At 33.2% G+C, this 21,929-nt stretch overlaps 2 protein-coding genes and 1 non-coding gene across 4 annotated transcripts; 1 reads left to right on the top strand and 2 right to left on the bottom strand.

Annotated features, from left to right (window-relative positions):
- The first annotated feature begins 883 nt into the window (after nt 1-883).
- LOC124492629 (uncharacterized) lies at nt 884-19,536 on the top strand. Of its 2 annotated transcripts, XM_075735172.1 has the most exons (6): nt 934-1,354; nt 5,152-5,358; nt 11,894-13,242; nt 15,107-16,588; nt 16,663-18,816; nt 18,887-19,536. In XM_075735172.1, the coding sequence occupies exons 3-6, from the start codon at nt 12,241-12,243 to the stop codon at nt 18,947-18,949; spliced, it is 4,701 nt and encodes a 1,566-aa protein (XP_075591287.1). In that variant the 5' UTR covers nt 934-1,354; nt 5,152-5,358; nt 11,894-12,240; the 3' UTR covers nt 18,950-19,536. The 2 variants fall into 2 exon arrangements, with proteins under 2 accessions (XP_046911526.2, XP_075591287.1); XM_047055570.2 differs by lacking the exon at nt 5,152-5,358 and having other exon boundaries at nt 884-1,354.
- Slbp (Stem-loop binding protein) lies at nt 19,525-21,020 on the bottom strand. Its single transcript, XM_047055584.2, has 2 exons — nt 20,755-21,020; nt 19,525-20,694 (listed from the first exon to the last, which is right to left on the bottom strand). The coding sequence occupies exon 2, from the start codon at nt 20,668-20,670 to the stop codon at nt 19,699-19,701; it is 972 nt and encodes a 323-aa protein (XP_046911540.1). The 5' UTR covers nt 20,671-20,694; nt 20,755-21,020; the 3' UTR covers nt 19,525-19,698.
- Nucleotides 21,021-21,283: 263 nt separating this feature from the next.
- TRNAW-CCA (transfer RNA tryptophan (anticodon CCA)) lies at nt 21,284-21,384 on the bottom strand. Its single transcript has 2 exons — nt 21,347-21,384; nt 21,284-21,319 (listed from the first exon to the last, which is right to left on the bottom strand). It is a non-coding gene; the product is annotated as a tRNA-Trp (tRNA).
- Between the last annotated feature and the right edge of the window lie 545 nt (nt 21,385-21,929).

Raw genomic sequence — 21,929 nt, 5'->3', positions numbered from 1 at the left:
GTCAATATAATAATATATATACCCTAGTAATCACTAGACAGAATATTGCAACAAACATTGGCAAACATGAATGTGCTTGCTAGATATAATCATTTATTTACTCAAAACTTCAATTTCAATGTTATTACAGTACGAGATGCTGCATTAGCATTTCATTACTGCAAAAATGATCACGACCAATCAACCAAACAACAAACGGCTGAGTGATAAACATTCTCATTCGAAATTCCACACATGAATACATGCAGACAGATGATGATGCAGATGAACTTCATCCTGTAAATATATTTTCGTTTTATTCCACCCAAGTCGTTTACTACCACCACAACCAACGACTAAAGCAACATTTCTCTTTTTAATTTAGTCCTGTCGCCCATTATCCTACATAATCCTAATCCTTTTTTTTCAATCGTTTTCTCGGTTAGCCCATTCTTGGGTCGATGTTTATATTTTGTATATGCTTGATAAGACAACACACACACACACACATTCACATTTAACATGCGTAATGGGAATTACTAACAAAAAGTCTACAAGATCCAGAATGGAACAGAAGAATAATCATTGATCCATTCTTACTGCCAACATCTACCAGCCAATTGTATCCATCCATTCAAACTTTTAATAGCAAAGCTTTCTATCTCTTTAAGTCGTAAAACCAAAAAAAAAATTCTTTTACCACTACCAAAACGTTTGTACACGTACATTCCTTCAAGTCAAGTGAAGGCATTAACGCATGCCCAAATAAATTGAAACATTTACTTTGTCATAGTGGCAATGACAAAAGTGATAGATAGAAGCATGAATAAAAGTAAAATCACATCATCATGAATTTATTTAATCAACATGAAAATATGCTGCTAGTAAAATTGTGAGAGAAAAAACTTTCATTTCTTTTTTACCCACGTCGTCGTCATTATGGTTGGACGACCAACGACGTAGAGTTATCATCATCATCGTTTTCATTTCACTTGTATCACGGACATTTTTGCAGTGTGTCTGTGTTTTTCCTTGTTTTTCTGTATTTTTTTTTTTATTAAACTTGCTTTCGAATGCAGGCCAGCTGTGTGTGTTTTTATGTGAATCATATGCGATATCAAACTACGGGTGAATCATTCAGAGATCGTCAAATATCATCACCAAATATGATGGCCATTCGATGTTAAAATTTGAATGTGTTTATGTGTATTTTAGTGCCTAATAATCCATCGACAACATATTATTTGAAACTTGAAAAAAAATTAGCCTTGATCTCATCTTTTTTCCAATTCTGAAAAGGGCAATTTTGTCTACAGAGAAAATATATAAACTTATAGAATCGGTGACTGGTTTTCATCATTATACGATTTTTTAGGTAGGATAAAACATAATTTATTTGTGTTACACACCCATTTGATTGTTCAAGCAGAACGTTTCAAGAAATACACACTAAACATTGCTATAAAGGCGTTTCATTGATGTCTATGTCCATTCTGAATAAAATAAAAATAATGAAAATGAAAATTATCCAATTCCTGTCGTTGATTGTTGCTGGGTGTTACACAGCGTTGCATTTTTTCTATTTCTTTGTTATTGTCAATCTATATCTGTTTGTCTGTTTCCTTTTTCCGGTTTGCAATATTTGTGCTTATAATAAATAATCATAATCATCATCATCATCAATGGTATGAGATATACAACAAACCACAATCATCATCTACACAATAACCGCCACCTTGTATGTCAACATCGGGTGTCACAAAATGTTTTTTATGTTATTGTCGGTTTCTTGTGAATCTAATTCATTATGACGCTTGTATATAATATTAATATGGGAGGATATTAAAGTCCTCTTTACCAATCTTTATATTGTGTTATATTAGTTGAACTTTTGTCATCATATTTCTGTGTGTGTTTTTGTGTGTGTGTGTCGTCCTGTTTACAGATCTCACGGACTCTTATGGTTCTTATATATTGGTTTTTGGTTTGGTTTGGTTTTCATTTAGCTATAGTTTTTATGTGTATTCAATCGAATACTTGGTTTTGATTTTATATATATATTATGATTATGATTATAAATATAAAGTTTGTGGTAAATATTCTTCTTTTCTAAATATTGTGAAGACAGAAAAATTGGTAATTTGGTAAAAGGCAAAGTAAAAAAAAGGCGACAACCGATGATGGTGTTGCTTATGATGATGATGCTGACGACCGATGCCAAAAAGAATGTCATGCTAAGCACAACATACATACACATATACAAACAAAAATGATGACGCTTTTGTCGCCCATTATAAACTGAGGATTATTTGTGTGTGTGTGTATATGTTATTCTTTGTGTGAAATATCTCATATATAATCATATTAAATTTGACGAGCTAAAGCTTGTCATGACAAAAAAAAAACAATTCGATCTACCAAAATATTTTCGCAATTCAGAGACGATGACTAAGACATGATACAAAGGCAACGAATCGTTTCGATCTTCTGTTATTATTATAATAGGAAAACTTCAAAAAACGATGATCATTTTTGTGCACAAAAAGATTGAACCATAACCACGACCAGATAGTTCTTTGTTTGATATTTGTTGATTTTGTTTTTTATGATTCTTCGTTGACCACAGATAGAGTGGTTAATTTTTTTTTTATTTTGAAAAATCCAAACTTTGATTAAAATATATCTACAATTCATGCCGATACATATTTGATTTTTGCTACATTTGAAATCGATAATTTTATCTTGATTCCTTAACGCTTTTGCTACCACCATTGACAGAATGAATGAATGAGTTAATTTTTAAATATTTTATATTATATTTGTCAGGGTGTTATTGTATTTATTCATCGAATTAATCGATTTCTCGAGAAAAAAGTTAACCCTTTACAAAATAATATATTCTAGTTTGAAACAAACGGATGTTTCGTTCCATATATCCTGTGTTGTTGCCAAGATTTTTTCCTTTGTATTGGCATATCCATTCGGATTATGGCATCTTATAAGTCTTCTATCAAGTTGTTGTCATCGTCATAAAGTTTTTGACTTTAGACTTTTTTTTGAAAAATTTTCTCGAGATTTGAGCCTTTTTTTGTGCTATTGCATTATTATCATCATCAAATGATTATTGTTGATTGCCAATATAAGATTGGTTGTGAATATAGATGGATTGATTGACTGTCACATTTTCGTTATTCAAAGGGCCAATGATTAAACTTTTTTTTTTGGCAAAATACAGCAATTTTTTATCATATAAAATTTTCAGCACATACAATAAATACAATTTAGTTTGAATCGTGTTAAAGTCCTATAGGAATTTTTATGAAAAGCTTCGTTGAATTACAAACATACACACACACACATCTGGTTAGATTTTTTTTCCATTCATTTCTTATGTCGTTTTTTTTCATGCCGCTGTTTTTGAATTTGGCCAATTTTAAATGAATAGGTCAGTTTTTTTTGGTAATTTACTATTCTTTGTGCCAAGAAAACAACAACAACAAAAAAAAACAAACCGAAAGATGACTGAATGAGTACTTGTACCGAAAAAACCCGATGTGCCGACAGAAACAAATACTGATATATTATAATACTGAAAATCGAATCGGTTTTTTTTTGGTATATGACTATCGTATAATGGTCATAAATCGGTTCTTTTGTCTTTACCAAATATATTGTGTGTCCATATGGTTTAGATGAATGATATCTCAGCTACAAGGACAACGACTACGACTCATATATTATTGGACAAAATATCATGGCTGCTCGTTCTTTCTATTTCTCTCATTGATGGTTTATATTATTTTTTTTATATATATGGCGAATAGATAAAGTCAATCATTGTAGTCGTAGTTGAATGTATGCATTTATGTATTGTATGTATATATGGCCCCAACAAAAAAAAATAATCCATGGTTTTTGGCGACACTTGTTGGACTTTGTTTTAATTTTTTCCTTCTAACGTTGTCCATTCTTCAGGATTTTGAATTCAATATTAGCTTATGTTCAGTTTTTTTTTCTGTCGGTCATGTTCTGATGAAAATATTTACGATTTCTCATCATCATATATATAAATTTGTTTGTATGTTTGTCAATCGACTATTTATCCTCACTACACTCGTCTATGATTACTTATCGCATAATAAATATATATATCGTGCGTATAACTTTATGTATTTTAGGTTAGGTTCTTATTGGCATTAGCTTTGATTGTCATCATTCAGCAACATCATCATCATCATCATCTTTGTTTTGGTGTGGTATATGTCATAGAGAAAGCTTTCTATATCTATCATGTTTTCCGTTGTTATTGTGTGTTATATATTTTTTTATTTTATTTACCGAATAACAATCAGTTTTTCATTATTCAAATAAATTTTTTTTTATTTCTGGTTCGCCCTTTTAAGTATTCTGATGACTGATCGTGATTAGTGTTTTTTTTACGCGTGATTGTCAACAAGTGTCAAAAAATAGGATAGAATTAAAGGAGGTGAATCTTGATCATTTCCTTTATTTATATGAAAATTTGAAATGTTTCTAGGAAGCTTCTTTTTTCTGGTTCAAAACGAAAAATATTACTCGCCCTTGTTTTGACATTTTATTCTAATCTAATATTTTTTATCCATTTTTATTAAAAAACCGATATTCTCATTGTTCGTCATACCATTTTTTTGACGTCTTTAACCTTTGGTTTTCCAATCAATGTTCCAAAACGACAATTCCTGTGAAAACGCCCTCAAATAATGACCTACCCTAAATTTTGATGATAACTCCCTCTGTCATCATTCTCCATTAATGTATTGAATGCCATCTGGATAAATCTGTCATCAAAAAAGGCACAACAACGATTGATGTTTGTCACCATAGTTTAGTTTTTATTTTATTTCTCTTTGTGACGGCAATGTGTTTCCATCATAGTCATCATCATCATCATCATTATTATTATTATTGGATGCAATAGGCTATATGGGACGCCAATTGATCTCATCTTGATCATCATCATTATTATTCGTTTTCATCATCTTATACAGTGTGCTTGTATAGTATTTTTCATCTCATGTTTTAAAATTTTTTTGGGTATTTTTTTTTTTTTTTTTTTTTTTTTGCTTACAACAATCTTTGTTGCTGATGTTTCTCTTGTTTATATGTCGAATCAACATCATCGTATTTTGAAAGTGATTCACGATACGTCATTTGAATTTCTCGAATTTTTAGTCAACTTTTAACATTCATATAAACAAAAATAAAAAATAAAAGAAACGACTGACACGCTAATCTGTAACCTCGACGACGACAGGCAAAGTTATTTGACACTTGTCTCTGGATCAACCAAAAAGAAAAAATATTATATTTCCATTGTCCAAATAAATGCGTATCTTTTTGGTAAGTTTAATAGCAAACCTTTTGTTGTTTTTTTTGCATTTATGCGTTGGATGATGGAAAGTGAATTGATTTTAGTTTCTATCTCTCTTTTTCTCTGTGTATGTGTTTTCAACCTTCAAGACGACCATATTTTTTTTTTTTTTTGGTGACCCGAGTTTTTTTTCAAACTCGTTTGAATACCACAATGAAGAACCCGTATATATATTCAGAAAATATATATATCAAGTGGGGAGTACTACTATTTCGAATATATGACGATCTACATTCGACCCTTCGTTTTAAATTCAAACTTTTATAATGGCAAAAAATCACATACATAAGTAAATTCAAACAAACGAAAGAAAGAAAGAAAAAACCTGACCTTTTGTCTGCGTGTTTCAATAATTCTTTCAATAATAATAATGAAATATATTTTCTTCTCGTGCTTTTCATTAAATGACAGTTTTATCTATCAATCTTCATCTATGTATTTATGCATTTCCATTGGAACGTCGAATGAAAATTGAATGAAAGAAAAATTTTGGAATTTAAAAAAATTCACACCGATTGGTCCAAGTTCAGTCATAAGAACCAATGGTCCATAGGATTTTTTTTTCATTTCTGGCTATCCTTTTAAAATGAAATCCTATGTAGAATATAAATGTCTGGCATTATGATATGAGATATCAACCTTTTTTCTTTTTAGTCACTCAAACTATAGTCAGTTGCTTGAATCTTAAGCCTGGCGTTTCATGCATTTTTTCCGATGGTTCGTGCCTCTGTGTGTGTGTGTGTGTGTGTGTGTGTGTGCATTATACAAATATTTACATTTTCTCTCCTGTTGGATTATAAGCTGTAAATATATTTAACTCTATGTTTACCATTGGTCTTCATCATCGTCATACTTGTCCATGGGTTTTGTGATTTTTTTATTCATTCAGCTTTATAAGTTCTTTTTAATTTTTTTTCTGGTTTCTCAGTTTACTTTTTATCAAAAAAAAAATTGTTTAAAAATTTAGTAAAGTTTAATGGAAAAAATCTTTTTCTATCCTATATAGAATATATAATCGAAAAAAATTGATTTTTTTCTGGAAAAAATATCCTGATATGAATTTTTCGATAATCATTGATGAATTTGTTTTTTTCATCAAGAATGAAATTCAACATTGCTCAAATATATACTAAAAAAAAGAATCGAATTCTTCTATGCACTGGCTTATGCTTTATCGTTTTTGTTTCAGATTTTTAAATCCAAATGTTATTCATTGGCCGATCAGATTAGATGAGATGATATGAAACAGAGACAGGCCATTGTAATTTTTCGCCATAATAATTTTTTGAAAAACTTGTACTTTTTCGACTTGATCCCCACTATAATAAGCAAAACAATTTCCATCAAACGTTGTTTTGGATGATCGACCCCTTAGGCTTTCTTCTCGACGACGACGGTGAAGACTTAGATCGACGGACCGACTATTTGGATATAATAGCTTTGGTCGTTTGATGATTTTGAATTGGCTGTCCCGAAAATTTGTGATTATCTATAGCCGTTTTGGCCATATTTTTTTCTGACCTTTTTGTCTTCGTCTCTCCTACGCGGCCTGTTTACTAAGATTTTTTATTTATTTATTTTCATTTTGCCAAGCAAAAAAAAATATAGCCCTGAACAGTTTCTTGATGATGACCAATTGTAATCGATTGACCTGAACCTGTGAAGAAAAGACCCAATAGATTTGAAAATTATATTGAATCTTCCAATGAATAACATAGTAGACATACTCCCTCCGGTGTTTGTGTGCCTATTGAAATTACTTTAGTTGGGTCCAACCTCTGACCAATCTGATTTTTTTATTTTGGCTCACACCTGACGACGATAGCTACGACCTAAGTGATTTGATTGCCTGACAGCACATCTGAGAATTAGAAAAATGCATCAATCTTTTGATGGCGTGTCAGAAACGTATATTATTGCCTAGCAGAAATCAATATAATTCTTCATCAATTTTCTTCAATCTTTTTGTGGAAGAATAATGATACAAATGTTAATTTATAGTTATGAAATGTTTTACGAGAGGAAAAGAACAAAATATCCACTTGAATTATCGATACGAAAGAAAAATTAAATGAAATCGCCTGGTACTAGGATCTATACAATTTTTTCGAACCTTATTCCATTCATGGAAATTTCAGAAAGAAATTTTTTTTTTAGAAATCCACATAGTGTTGTTTGAAATGGCCTGAAATTTTCGATTTTTTCCGTCGTCATTGATGGACTAAAAAGCGGTTTTCATCCTTGATGATGATGATGATGATGGCAATATATAGTTTTTTCCATCGATTTGATGATATAGATTTTTTGATACAAGTGGATGATAATGATGATGATGATGATTGGTCACATTTCTTCATTATGGTTTATAATATGACAAAACTTTTCATCTGTAATTCTTGTGAATTTTTTCGACTACTCTCTTTCAACAGTAGTTTTGAAAGTAGAAAGAATAAGTATAAAATCAAAAGGAAATAATTTTTTTGCCACCTGCTATAATATATTTGTTCATTGTTCAAAGTTATTAGTCTCAATATGGCTGATATAGTGAGTAAGTAGGTATAAATATTATCCTTGGCCACCAAATGAAAAAAAAAGACAATACAATCTAATAACACAGGTCCTTTGATTTTTTAAAAAAAATTTTCAACTCTCGAAAGAAAGCGAAAATACAGGATTGTCTTGCCACGTAGAATCTTGATGATGATGTTTTGCTGAAGACAATTGGCTTTTGACCATCATCAATTCAATGCTCTGTTTTTATATTATTACGTTGACTGGATTGCAATTACGTTTACAGGCAACAATGATGAATTCCATATCCACACACGCACTAGTGACTGACTGCCCCCCTGCCTGACTGGATAGAGCTGGCTTGGTTCTTACCTGTATTTGCTATTCATTTGGTGTGTGTGTGTGTGTGTGTGTGTGTGATCAATCAAAACTTGTGAGTGTCTTTGTGAATTGTTCAAAATTTTAAACACTCTTCGGTATTTTATTATATAAAATGAAAAATAGCCCAAAATGTACCCACCAAGCATCTAAAATAATACCCATCATTCTGTTGTATGAACAGGTTTTTCCGAATTTTCTTTTTTTCCAATTTGGCCATTTTTGTTGGCTTTGAAAAGATTGGTGTGTCCAACCTGTATGAATTGTAAAAAAAAACTTTCGTAATGAGTAGAAGATTGGCAAAAATTTCGTTTTACCTGGCTCTTTTTATTGTTTGTTCCACCACCACAATTCGATTGAACGAGATAGGGAACAAGAAAAAGAAAGAGAGAGAGAGAAAGAGTATGGCAATAAGCCATGACAGTCAATCAGCCAGCCAGAAATGAATGGAATGAAAATGAAGAGAATAATTGTGAAAGTGATTCACCTTGATTTTTTTTTCTCCATTCAAAAATGGCTCGTTGATTGTTTGTTGTTATTATTTGGATTCGACCGAATACAACCAGCTTTATATTCAGACAGTAATTTTGTTTTTCATTCCCTTTAATCATTGCAAAGAATGATTGCTGATTTCACTTCGTTTTTTTCAGTTTTTTTTTGATTTAAACTATGAATGGGCGCCATGTCTATATGTTGTATATACGTAGGTTTTACGGAACGTTGTTTATTTCATTTTTATAATATCTTTATAGCCATTTCAAATGAATTTTCCTATTATTGGTATGTATTAACAGCAGATAGTGGTCATGGCCTTATTGAATTTGATGATGATGATGATTGCTAATGTGTGCCATATAAATAAAATGAATTGTTTGGTTGATATATTGAGGAAATAATTCATCCCAGTATTGTGGAAAAAAAATTTTTTTTTTTTGACAAATCGAATAGTAAAATGTATGACATGTTGTCACAATGATGACCTTGTCATTGTTTTCTTAGAACGCTTCTGACCATATCACATATTCTTTAAAAATAAGAATTTGTGTTGGAATGATGTTCTCTCTATATTTATATATATTAGAATTTATTTTGACTAGCAATGTAACTATAAAAAATGTTTGAATCATTAAATCACATCTTTTTTTTATAATAATCGATGCTTCAGTAAATATGGTTCTTATCAATCTCTCGTCAATGGCTTTATTATTGTCGTCCCGGATGTGTTGTTGTTGTTGTTTTAAGAGTTTCCATGTCCGAGCAATTGTCGGATGTATGTAATTAAAAATCTACATCAACAACCAAGCAATGGCAACAAGAACTGGTACTCGTTAAGGCATTCATTTTTTTTTTAATTTTTGCTAGAGATTGTCAATTGAGATTTCTTCCTCGTTGTTTGTTGGCTGAATGGCCGCTGTTGCTTGCTGCTTTGATCATGAAATGATGATGATGATTACACAATGCAATCTGTATGTGTTTGTGCATGTCCTGTTTCTTTGGTTCTTTTTTTTCCTTCATTTCTTTCTATACAACATATCTCGGTTATTTGACATTTTTTTTTCTTCATTTTTATGACCATGCTCTCTCTTCTCTGTGTGTGTGTGTTTTTTTGTGCTTGTATGTATGTGTGTTAGGGTCAGCATGTCGTAAAGAAAACTTGTACCGCTTCTGAATAGTATGAATATTGCCAACAACAAGATATAAATTGAAGAATGAAAATAAAATCCATTCAAGCAAATATATATTTTAACTATAGTCGACCTTCGGAAGTACTTTTCTATTCAAAGCCAAAAAACTTGATTCATTACTTGCTGTATTGACAAGCAAGCATAATGATGAAGGATTGAATGAATTCTCGGTGAATTTTTATTTTACTAACTCAAGTTTCAAATGCGATATTGATTTTCGGTTGCAACAAGTTGAAAAATTTTTTATATAGTACGAAATGATAGATAATTTCTTGTTCTAATCGTTGATTTGGTTTTTTTTTTAAATACAATTTCAAATTGATAATCTTACTTTTCTCTTAATGATTGTACTATTGATTATTTTTTGTCAAATATATTTTATATAATGTTTTGACAGTTTATTGGCTTTGATCATGGTTGCTGGTACCGGCAAGATCGAACCTTGAGAGACCAATCATTAATTGTCAAATACACTCAGTTAACCTTGATACAAAAAATGCATTCAAGGTACATATAGCTTGTTGTATTTCAAATATTAGAACAAGGATTCTTTGCCATTCTCCAAATTTGGAAATATGGGCTAATTATTCATTTGACAACCAATGTGGGTGCTTATTCCATCAATGTGTGTTGATTTACCGAAACTTTTCTTATCCACAAATGGAATTATGTCACACATAACATTTTCAACACATTTGAATGTGGATATATAGCTAATTTATATGGCTCAAAAGTTTTTTTGCTTTACATTCCGTTTTTTTTATCATGATTTTTTTCTTGGCCATCATCATCAACCACACGATCATGATCATTCGTTTCATTCAAAATTATTATTTTGTATATTATATTGAACACGTGTCTCTATATTTTTACTCGTGTTAAATATTTTTCCCTATTTTTCGGTCTTTTTGTACTTGGCCGGTTGACCTCATTTTTGTTTTATATCCATAATACATACTAGCATAATGGATGTTGCAAGATAACTGACTGATGAAATTGCTGTATAGTTGATTTCTGCAATTTTTTCAAAAAAAAAAAAAAAAAATCTTTCTCTCTATAAGCAACCATTGTAAACTGCCGACACATGCAGATACACACACATTTTTTTCATGAAACAAGGAGTCTAGTCATCATCGTGAATGAATTTCCTATATGTTTGAATCTGGCTAGCAGTTGAATGGATATCGCGCCCACTTTGGACTCTCACTTGTTGTCCCTGTTTTTTGTGTTTCTGATGATTGTGTTGAATCTTTTTCCAACCACTTGATGATCCTTTTATACAAACATTGCCCATCCGTTTTTATTCGCTTTCGATTGTTGCAGTTTTTTCTCTCTACTCGATTGAGTTGCAATGTCGAAATGTGTTTCCTTGTATGGCGTATCATCATCATCATCATCACCTTTGACCTTGTACATTTGTCGAGGTCTTTGTCTTTCTAATGATTGATCGGTAATGATTATAGCAGCTTTGAATCAAAATCAGACGAAAAAATAGACTCATACACATGAAATATCATCAACAACAATTCGAATGAGCCACGAGATAGGATTATAGAGGAGTAATAATGATGTTCTTCCATGCCATTTAGCATTATCATCATTATCGAAATGACAAACCATTATCCTTTTTGACAGAACACGCACGCAATATAAACGTGAATTGTTTTCAGGCTATAGGGTTTTCAATTCCAATCTAAAAACATTAGTTGAAAATCCATTGCATTGAAATTGCACGCGCCGTTGATCCATTTGGTGGACATGAAAGTGGATGTTGTTTCATTCTGACGATGATTCGAAAATCATTTTCATTGCCAGTTCATTGCATTCAGCTATTTTACAAAAAAAATCGTATAATGCATACCACTAATCTTGTTGTTTCTTTTTTTTCATTTTCATTCATTTTTCTCACCCACTGATCATTTTTATACAGGATCGTTGATTCACTAACACACCTGAAAAAATATATGGCTGACAGATGAATCGATCATTATTACCAACGAATACGACGACGATTTTTTCATCATCATTATTATTACCTTCGTTGTGACAAAACCTTGTTTCTTGGAAAATCTTCGTGTCACTTGTACAATTCATAAATAAAGAAGAAAAAATTGTCTAATCATCCTATAGTTAGGATCGATCCACAATTATCAATTCTTACTCATCACAAATGATTATAGATATCTAACTAAATTACAGCATTTCTCTTTATGAGAACGTGTAAAATTCATTGAAAATTGTTTCAGAACCAACAACCCATTTACAAGTCAACCAGTAATGGTACTACAACAAACGGCTTCAACTACGGCGCTTCCTAGCAGTGGCCATCCTCATCATCATCATCCTTTGGTAAGACATCATCATCATCTTCATCCACATCATCATAATCATCATCTAAATCATCACCACTCCCAATATGTACAACAGCCACAGCATTCATTATTGAATAGTCCACAACCACAACAGCAATCATCACACCCACATCATCATCATCATCATCAACGACATCAATCCTCAACTAATGGTGTAGCTGCTGGTACCATGTCCACTCTCGGTATCCGTTGTGATTCAGTTGGGCCATCATCAACACAGCCACCACCCGCACATTTATCCACATATCCGGCTCATCATCATCCGGGGCATGTACATCGCCACAATACCACTATTGGATCTGTTGATTGTTCTGGATTGGCAATCTGTGTTCCTTTATTACATGATGGTTCCAATGCTGGTACTACCGCCCCTTCTGGTATTGTTTCACCACCATCGCCAACATCGATTGCTCATCAACAACATTCACGTACATTTGCTGCAACAACTTCGTCAGCTGATCTGTCATCATCCATTTCTAATTCCGATCCTAATGAAAGACCATCACAATTAGCCAATGCTTATCTAACAGCAGCAGCTGTTGCCGCCGCTCAATTTGATTCCTCATCCGTATTTACGAATACTGAAAATGGTGATGGTAGTAGCCAAAGTCATCACCCGATTCGTTCATCCGGGCACCATTATCGAAGACATCACAACAATCATCATCATCCTCATACAACACATCATCAATCCAATGGATCAACGAGATCATCTCAAATATCGTCATTAACAAGTCCACAGCAACAACCATCAGTTACAACGTCAGCGATGAATGTCGTCGAAGATGTTGATCAAACACAACAGCCGAACATTGGAACGAATAATGGTCATCATCATTTTCATCGAACCAGACATTATCGTATTAATCCATGTGATGCTCCAGAGGTTGATATTCTTTCTCGAAAGGTATGCTCTTCCACACTTTTTATAATATTGTTGCTCGGGAAAAATTTACGCTTTTTGATCAAATACAAAAAATTATTTTTGGTGTGGTCATTTCCGATGACATCAACCCTTGGTTGGTAGATGGTTGCAACAAAACAACCATAATGCTTGCATATTTGAATTTGTGTATTTTGGCCAATATTTTTGTGTACTAAAGCAATGATGATGATGACAATCATTATGACCATTGGAATTCATTCAACCAAGCTTATGATTAGCATAGATTTTTCTTTGGCACACACACACACATATCAATGGATGATAATTGCCCTTTTCATTAGAAATCTGTTACCATTTTAACGCATTTACTTCGACCTACGCCCTATAAATTTCCAATTACTTCCTAATTCGGTCGAATTTGTATGTGTGCGTTAAATCTTTTTAAACTGGATTTTTTGGAGTCATTTTTGAAACCAAAGTCTTTAATAACAACATAGCAAATAATTTGACAATTTTTACTTTTCCTACATCCAAACAATTTCATAAGTATATTTATAAAATTGTCAAGCGAGAAAAAAAATATAAATAAACTTGTCGCAATTTTAGTTTGATTTCTTTTTTAGGAATGTTCATCTTCACTCAATTCAACATGGTTTTTTAGTATGAAAAAAAATTCTCAATTTATATATATATATGACCGTGATGATCTGGCATACTATTTTAGTTTCCGACCTATCCCTCATGTATAAGTTTAACATTTTCTATCAGATCAGGCCTATCTTTAAAATGCTAAATAATTTTCATTTTTCAATCTAGAAATACATTCGAGTTTTGTTTCAGCTTGCGGCCTGGCCAAAAGATTGGATTAAAAGTTTGAATGTTCTCATCAAACACCATTTAGGATTGGAGATAAAAAACATTTTCATCTCACTATCTTGAAACTAGAGGATAAGCTAGAAATAGATTTTTAGCTTTTTTTGCATCTATATTATCCTCCGATCCAGGAAAGTTTTGAACATACGTGTTGATAGTGATTGGAATTCGATCCATGAAATTGAAATTTCTAGCAATTGTTCCAAATCATTAACTAAACAACATCAAAAATACATAATATGGTTGCGATATGAAATAGCCAAGGCAGAAAATAGCCAAATATTTTTATTATTTTCAATATATTTTATTTGGCTATTTTCTGCCTTGGCTATTTTCATTTTGGCTATTTCAACCCACAATCACATTTTTTCTATCCCTCGAATATGATTATATATGATGGCTTTTCTTATTCTTCTATTCGAAAAAAAATTTACAATTGGGAAATAATTTTTCACTTGTTTTGTTTAAGAAAGTGTAAGAAATTTTTCTTGCTCATTTTGGATTAATCATGTTGTCTTTTCTTTCGGTACCATAACGTTGAATGGCGTTGTGACCCAAAACTCTCACTAATCCCGGTTGAAGCTGTCACCTGTCTTGTCTGCTTGATTGAGTATTGGTGTCACCTGTTTTTTTTTTCATTCATTAATTGTAGTCCATATATCATTCATTGTAATATTGTATCTGTACATTTAGTTTGTTGGTTGGTTGGTCGGCTAAATTATCATTCCGTTAATAAATGCTTTGTTGGTTTGCAATTTTTCTTTACAATTCATTCCAATACCAGATGATTGTGTTGGCTAGCTCAAGAGAGAGAGAGAGAGAAGTGTGTGTGTTTGTGTGAATGAGATACCCATAATTTTTTCCTCCGAAAAAGAATAATCTTTCCAAATGCAAATGTTTAAAAAAACGACGTATGCCTAAAGGAAATGATCGACTAAATTATCATTACCAAAAACCGTAACTTGATATTATTGTTAATATATTTTCACATATAATTGTTTATTCCAAACAGAGTGAAAGTCCTTCAAGAAAACGTCGACGTACGGATTTTCCCGGGACATCAATTGCCTTAAATCATTTTCGCAATTTAGTCGTCGAATCTTCGTCACCGCCACTGCCTTCTCAAGATTCTTTAGCTGAAGAGAATAATGTTTCAGCTAACAGTGGTAGTGATGGTACAGGTCGATTAGGATCATGGGTTGCATTGGTTTCGCCACCACCACCACCCCCTCCTCCTCCTCATGCGAGTAGTCAAAACACAGATCAGACGCCAATAGTAGCTGTTGATTCGAATAGAGAATTTGTCCAAGACGGACGATCTCCAAATAACGATAATTATAATCATCATTACAATACCGTCCTTCAACAAACATTAGAGGCAGCAGCAGCCGAAGCATCGTCAATGGATGATCTCATTGAAACGAATGAACCTCTTGCCGTTTTTTCTGACCACACTGAACTCGATGTATCACAAAATCATACCTCATCATTTTCCTCATCAGCATCATCATCGTCATCATGGAATCGACGTACTGTGATCACCTCAACATCATCTCAGGAAGATGAAAACGTAGCAACTAACGCAAATTCTGGCCATGAATCCATTATAAATACACAGTTATCGCCTTCAATTCAATCAGCCAATCATGATAATAATAATAATTTTCTTAACGGGCAACAGCAATTAACCATTTCTACATTGATGAACGATCCAAATAATGATGGGAATGGCCAAGATCCTAATGACAATGGTGATGATGATGATGAACGAAATGGTGACGAAGGTGACGATGAAGAGGATGTCATCAAATACCGTGCACGTTCAAACCACGCACAAACATCAACTGATTTGGATAATGAAGAAGCGCGTGAAGAAAATGGCAGTACATTGTCTGATGCACAATCATTGGATTCAACAGCTGCCACAATCGACTCTACCTCAGAAGCATCTATGGCCCTGTATTCATCTTCTGCATCTTCGATTCAATCAATGGATGTTGCCCAATCAGTGCCACGATCATCATCATCACCTCAATCTTCATCCAGCAGTAGCAGTAATGGAAGTATACCAGCAGCGATTAATGAATCGGCTTTATTCATAAATTCGCATTTTCATAATTCTAATCGAGATTCAGCAACAGCATTATCTGTAGAGCGTGATCGGTCCACATTATCTTCCAGTCCTCGAAGTAATAATTCCATTAGCAATGCTATTCTACCTTCTATGTTTCAGCAAAGTAATGGATCCTCATATTCTTCTAATCATTCACCACCGGTGGCATCTACTAATCTTAATGCGAATGATACTGTTGAAAGATCTCAACAAACAGATCATCATTACCATCAACAACATCATCAGGTAGAACGGCAATCAATTAATAGAACAAATCAAGAACCGAATGTTAACAATATGACTGCCAACACTACGAGTGCATCTACTGCACATATACATTCTGGATGTCCTTATTTCCAGCGTTTGAATAATCTTCGAACGGTAATTGATTGTATATCAATATTTAGTAGTTAAATTGATTAATGAATTTATTATTTTTAATTTTTAAATTCTAGTTACCCAACTTGAATCGGTACAATAATGATAGTAATACTCAACACTCGGCAACAAATTATCAAAATTTACATGGTCAAATGCAATTGCCATCAGCGAATGTTACTGCATCTGACATGCATCGTCAAGCTAATCGGTCATCATCTAATCGACCATCGCGTCGATATCAGAGAATGTCGAATCACCAAATGCCATCAGCACAACCTCCACTCCCCATTCCTCAACAAACATCCATGGAATCGAACGAAACTGGTACTTATTCTCGATTTCCAGCTGCATTTCTATTGTTTGACCAATCCTCACCAAGCTTTCATTATTCCGATCCTCGATTGTTTGAATTGATCAATGAGTATTTTCCCAATGGTACTGGAGCTTATCCGCATATGTTGACATCAGCAGCCCTTGCGACGAATTCTAACTCCACAAGAAATGTCGTTTCTGATCCTAGGATTGATTTCAATAATCGATATTCAGATGATCCACAATCGATTAACTGGCTTTACCATTTGCTGATGCATGATCCTCGATTTATTCGACAATCTCAGCAGCAATCAATGGGTCCAACATCCAACACACCACAACAACCAACACAACAATGTCCAAATGCCAGATCACAACCAACAAATACTGGTCAAGTGCATCAGTCTAATTCTGCAACCCACTCTTCTCAGATTCGTCATCAAGAGCGTAATACGAATAATTATCCGATATCTTCATCGCATCAACAACAACATCAATCACATCATATCAACTATATGAATTCTCGTTTGCCTCGAACGACATCTGATCGAAGCAATAGTGGCATTAACATTCCTCAAAATGGAACGCCCAATAGCCAGGCTCAATCACAATCACAATTTCAACGACCTGAATGGCAACGATCAGCGATTACAGGAACAACGGCATCATCTGCAAGCGGACTCCCGGTTCTTCGTCTATACAACAATCAAGTCGGAACCCTACCACCGCATTATGATCCTATAATTAATCCGATATTATCATTGTTACTGCCTCAATCATCTCAGACGACAACAACAGCGCCCCTGCAACAACATCGACCAGGTACGGCATCAACCAACGGTCAGCCAGCCAGTTCTATTCATTCATTACCACCAACAGCTTCAGTGTTACCTAATGTCACAACTTTGTCACAAATAGATAATTTTGGTTTGACGCAAAACATGGACCAAATATCGCCACCAAACGTGTTTATATTACCTCATGGGAACTATCCACCGTCGTCGCCGTCGTTATCACAGGTCCGACGAATTCAACGTCAAAACGATACTTCAAATGGCTGTAATGGTTCTAACAACCAATCATCACAACAACAGCAGCACCACCACCAACAACAACAATCTACTTCACAAATTCGTTCATCACTGCAACAACAACAGCAGCAGGCTTCTTCGACATCGGCTCAAGTTTCCTCAAATATGTTCAATCCATTCGCTAATCTTGCTGCTGCCAGTACAGCTGCAGCTAGTTCGTCATTTCATAATCGATTTAACCCGATCGTTTCAAATGCTCCATCCTCAATGCATCATACATCGACCCCACACGTATCCAGCCAGAATCATAACCACAACGGTGTCCATCATCATCATCATCATCATCAACAACAACAACAACATCAAAGTTCGGCTAACCAAGCGAGACAGGGAATAAACTATCCAACTGCTCCAAGAATAACAAATTTTACACCACACAACACTTCATCGTCGGGACGTCCGACAATAAACAGAACTTCTGGTCATCATCATCATCATCATCACCACCCTCACTATCCGCATTTCGCATTTTTATCACCATTTGCTATTCCAGGTTTTGATCGCCGATTTGGTGAATGGTCTGACTTACCATTGTTCCCTGCGAATGCATTGCAAAATTCAATATTTAATGATAATATGCCTGAAGCTGAAAATTATGAAGCTTTACTATCGCTAGCCGAACGTTTGGGTGAAGCTAAACCGCGTGGCCTAAACAAAAGTGAAATTGATCAATTACCATCATATCGATATAAACCGGAAAGTAGTGTCGAAACCGATCAAACATTGTGTGTCATATGTATGTGTGAATTTGAGGCAAAACAAAATCTTCGCGTATTGCCTTGCCATCACGAATTTCATGCCCGTTGTATCGACAAATGGCTTAAGGTAAGAATCCGATTCCGTTTGTTTGATTTATCTGTGCTATGAATAATTTTATCTTTTTTGTCCTTACTAGACTAATCGAACTTGTCCCATATGTCGACGTGATTCAACAGTACAAAAACAAGAAGCTGATTAATCTGAAGATCTGATAATCAAGTTGCAATAAATGATGATATCGCGAATTGTTCAGTCGTTGATTTATTACTATTGTATACAAAACAATTTCATAATTTTTTCTACGTTGTACAAATCTATAAATATAAATATACGGATGACGCTGTAATCTAAACGAAATAAGGAAGAAGAATTGTCTTGATCGATTCAACAAAAAGCACAATTTCGATGATTCTATATCGAATCTAAGATTCACTTTTACATTAAATTTAAAGATTATGTTTATCTGCCTGTATTAATCATTTATTTTTGTTTGTTCAATTTATTTTCAATCAATCATTGAAATGAAAAATCTAAACATGATCGCACAATTTATAAAATGAGAGCTTTTTTATTCTGGCTTCTCCATAACATCGAATTCCTAATTCTGTCAACATCTGTCGTCCATTTGATGTCGATAATTTTTGCTGAACATAGGTGTTTCATTTTTTTTTACTTATTTCTATTATTATTAATTGCTATTTTTCAATTGTTTTCATTTTATCATTTTTTTGAAAAAGTGACAACCACATTTAAATAAATAAATAAAAACACGAATACATTGCCAAATAAGAATAGTTTTATTTGATATATTAAATCAGTTTAATGAAATGTGAAGCCTAAATTTATGAATTGTATGTGATTTCAAAAGGAAAGAAAAGTCGATCCTGATAAACAATGAATACTGAGTAAATAGCGATGATGATAAAAATTTGAAGTTCAAGTCTCAAATTACAATTGTAAAATGTCCGAAATGTCCAGGTTTAAATCAGAATTTTCGTCCAATGTCGATGCTGAATGAGGTTCGTTTTGGTCATCGATATCAATCGAAGCCTGATCAAATTCAAGTTTTCGATTCACTTTGTTAACATTTTCGTCATTCACATTATCGTGTGATGGTTGCTGTTGTTCGGATTTGCTGCCCATTTCTGGTGGATCATGTTCATGTAAGCGTAGGCGCCATAATTTAATTTGTTGATCCCATGAACGACGACTGTATTTGACAAATTTATTCGGTGTACAAAGGTCAGTTTTGTTTCGACGATTTTTCGGCAATTTACTTATATAATTTTGATATCCAATAGTATTCTTGCCATAATCAATTTGTTTTTGTCGTCTTTTGATCACATCAGGATCTGTTTCGAATTCAACACATTTATTATGATTAAATCGTGTCGATTTTCTGGGACGTTCCAATGATGAACAAGTTGAACTTGCCGGGCTATATGATCGAGAATGATTGCTTGGATAGAAATTAAGTTCACGCAATGGTCTTTTTAACCTTGGTGTAGTATGTATATCATCATCAATACTGTTGTTGTCAATAACTAAAGGTTCTTGAGCATCAATAGCTACATTGATATAATCACTAGATGATACGTCCAAACCAGAAGAAGAAATGCCCAAGCCAGAATCGATATCATATTGGATTTCTTCAGGGTTGGAAAATTCCAATTCATATTTAGCTTCCATTTTTTCGTCTGATTTATTGATTTCAATGGCTGATACTGAAATATCAGATTTGGATAAGAACAATTTCGAAACGTCTGTTTGAGATCCACAGGGTTCAAATTCGTTTGAACATTTCAATGTTGAACTGAAATCGCTAATCAATGAATTTTGATCTTGATCTTCTAAATCATCATCACTTTCTTCCATCAATTTGACCCAATCAATAATGTACGAATTTTGATTGTTGGACATTTTCTTTGAAAATTATTACTGAAACTGAAAAAAAAATTTTGATTATCAATAATATGACAAAAATAAAATTTTGATTAAACATACAGAATTTTAATAAAGTAAACTTAGGTAGAAAAGATGAGATCGGGTCCAAATATTACAATATAATTTGTTGAATAGACGAAGGCCTTTGTGCAAATAATAACTTGTGCTTACGATCGTTGAGCTGCACATGTTTTTGGCGCGTAAATAACAAAAGTTGAGCCAAAAAATGTTTACCACTACTGTTGTGAAAGCGCCAAAAATTTTCCTTTCATATTTCTATACTGCTACATTTTAAATTATCAATAAAGTCAAAATAGACAAAGTAGACTGTGAATATAGTAGCAATTTTTACAATAAAAACAAATTTTGACCCGGACGTGATTTGAACACGCAACCTTTTGATCAACTTTATTCATAAACATTGGAATTTATTTTACACTGCTACATTTTAAATTATCAATAAAGTCAAAATAGACAAAGTAGATTTTGCCAAATGTTGAAAAAAAACTTGATTTTTCATCTTTTGACGATGCCTAGGAGAGATAAAAATACAAATAAATCAATCGTTTTTTACAATAAAAACAAATTTTGACCCGGACGTGATTTGAACACGCAACCTTTTGATAACATCCGGAAGTATAAAATTTTTATACTGGAGTCAAACGCGCTACCAAATTGCGCCACCGAGCCAATGTCACAATTAAAAAAACTACTGTGCCACCACATAAGTACACCGAAAAAAATGGGGGAGTCAAGTCTACACTCAGAAAAGTAGGAACTTGATGTTGACAAAGAATCTTATCCATTGATGTTTTGCAATTATTGGGCACTAACGTTCTATACGAATGTTACTCTGGCTCAAACCACGCAAAATATTTCATATTTTTTACATAAATAAGAAAAAGTATAAAACAGTGACACCAGATGACGATCAATATTCAATTAATTTGCCATGACATTCGACTTGTGCGAAAAAGAGGGGAGACACACCTAACAACATAGTGTTATATACTGTATGTGGTTCCGATTATAACCATCTGATATTATATGATTACAAATGGAATTTTCGTATGTAGTATTTGTTTTGATAATTGTCCCGATGTTATTTGTGGTTACCATCGAGATAATCGGGTGTTACCGTTTCGTTTATATAATCAGTGAAAGTGAATACAAAAGAAAACCTCGACCAGTTTGGTTGGAATGGAAATTACGATACTTTGGTCAATGACGACAAC

Source organism: Dermatophagoides farinae, chromosome 1 (assembly GCF_024713945.1).
Source record: "Dermatophagoides farinae isolate YC_2012a chromosome 1, ASM2471394v1, whole genome shotgun sequence".
NCBI lineage: Eukaryota > Metazoa > Arthropoda > Arachnida > Sarcoptiformes > Pyroglyphidae > Dermatophagoides > Dermatophagoides farinae.
Note: the sequence above shows the minus strand (reverse complement) of the source record. Positions and strands in the feature narration are given on the sequence as shown.

What these genes read in the sequence shown, in the direction of transcription:
- LOC124492629 (XM_047055570.2), top strand. Translation starts at nt 12,241, where the DNA reads ATGGTACTACAACAAACGGCTTCAACTACGGCGCTTCCTAGCAGTGGC. An exon ending in TTGATATTCTTTCTCGAAAG is followed by an intron (nt 13,243 to 15,106) that starts GTATGCTCTTCC and finishes TATTCCAAACAG; the next exon opens with AGTGAAAGTCCTTCAAGAAA. An exon ending in GTTTGAATAATCTTCGAACG is followed by an intron (nt 16,589 to 16,662) that starts GTAATTGATTGT and finishes TTTAAATTCTAG; the next exon opens with TTACCCAACTTGAATCGGTA.
- Slbp (XM_047055584.2), bottom strand. Translation starts at nt 20,670, where the DNA reads ATGTCCAACAATCAAAATTCGTACATTATTGATTGGGTCAAATTGATG.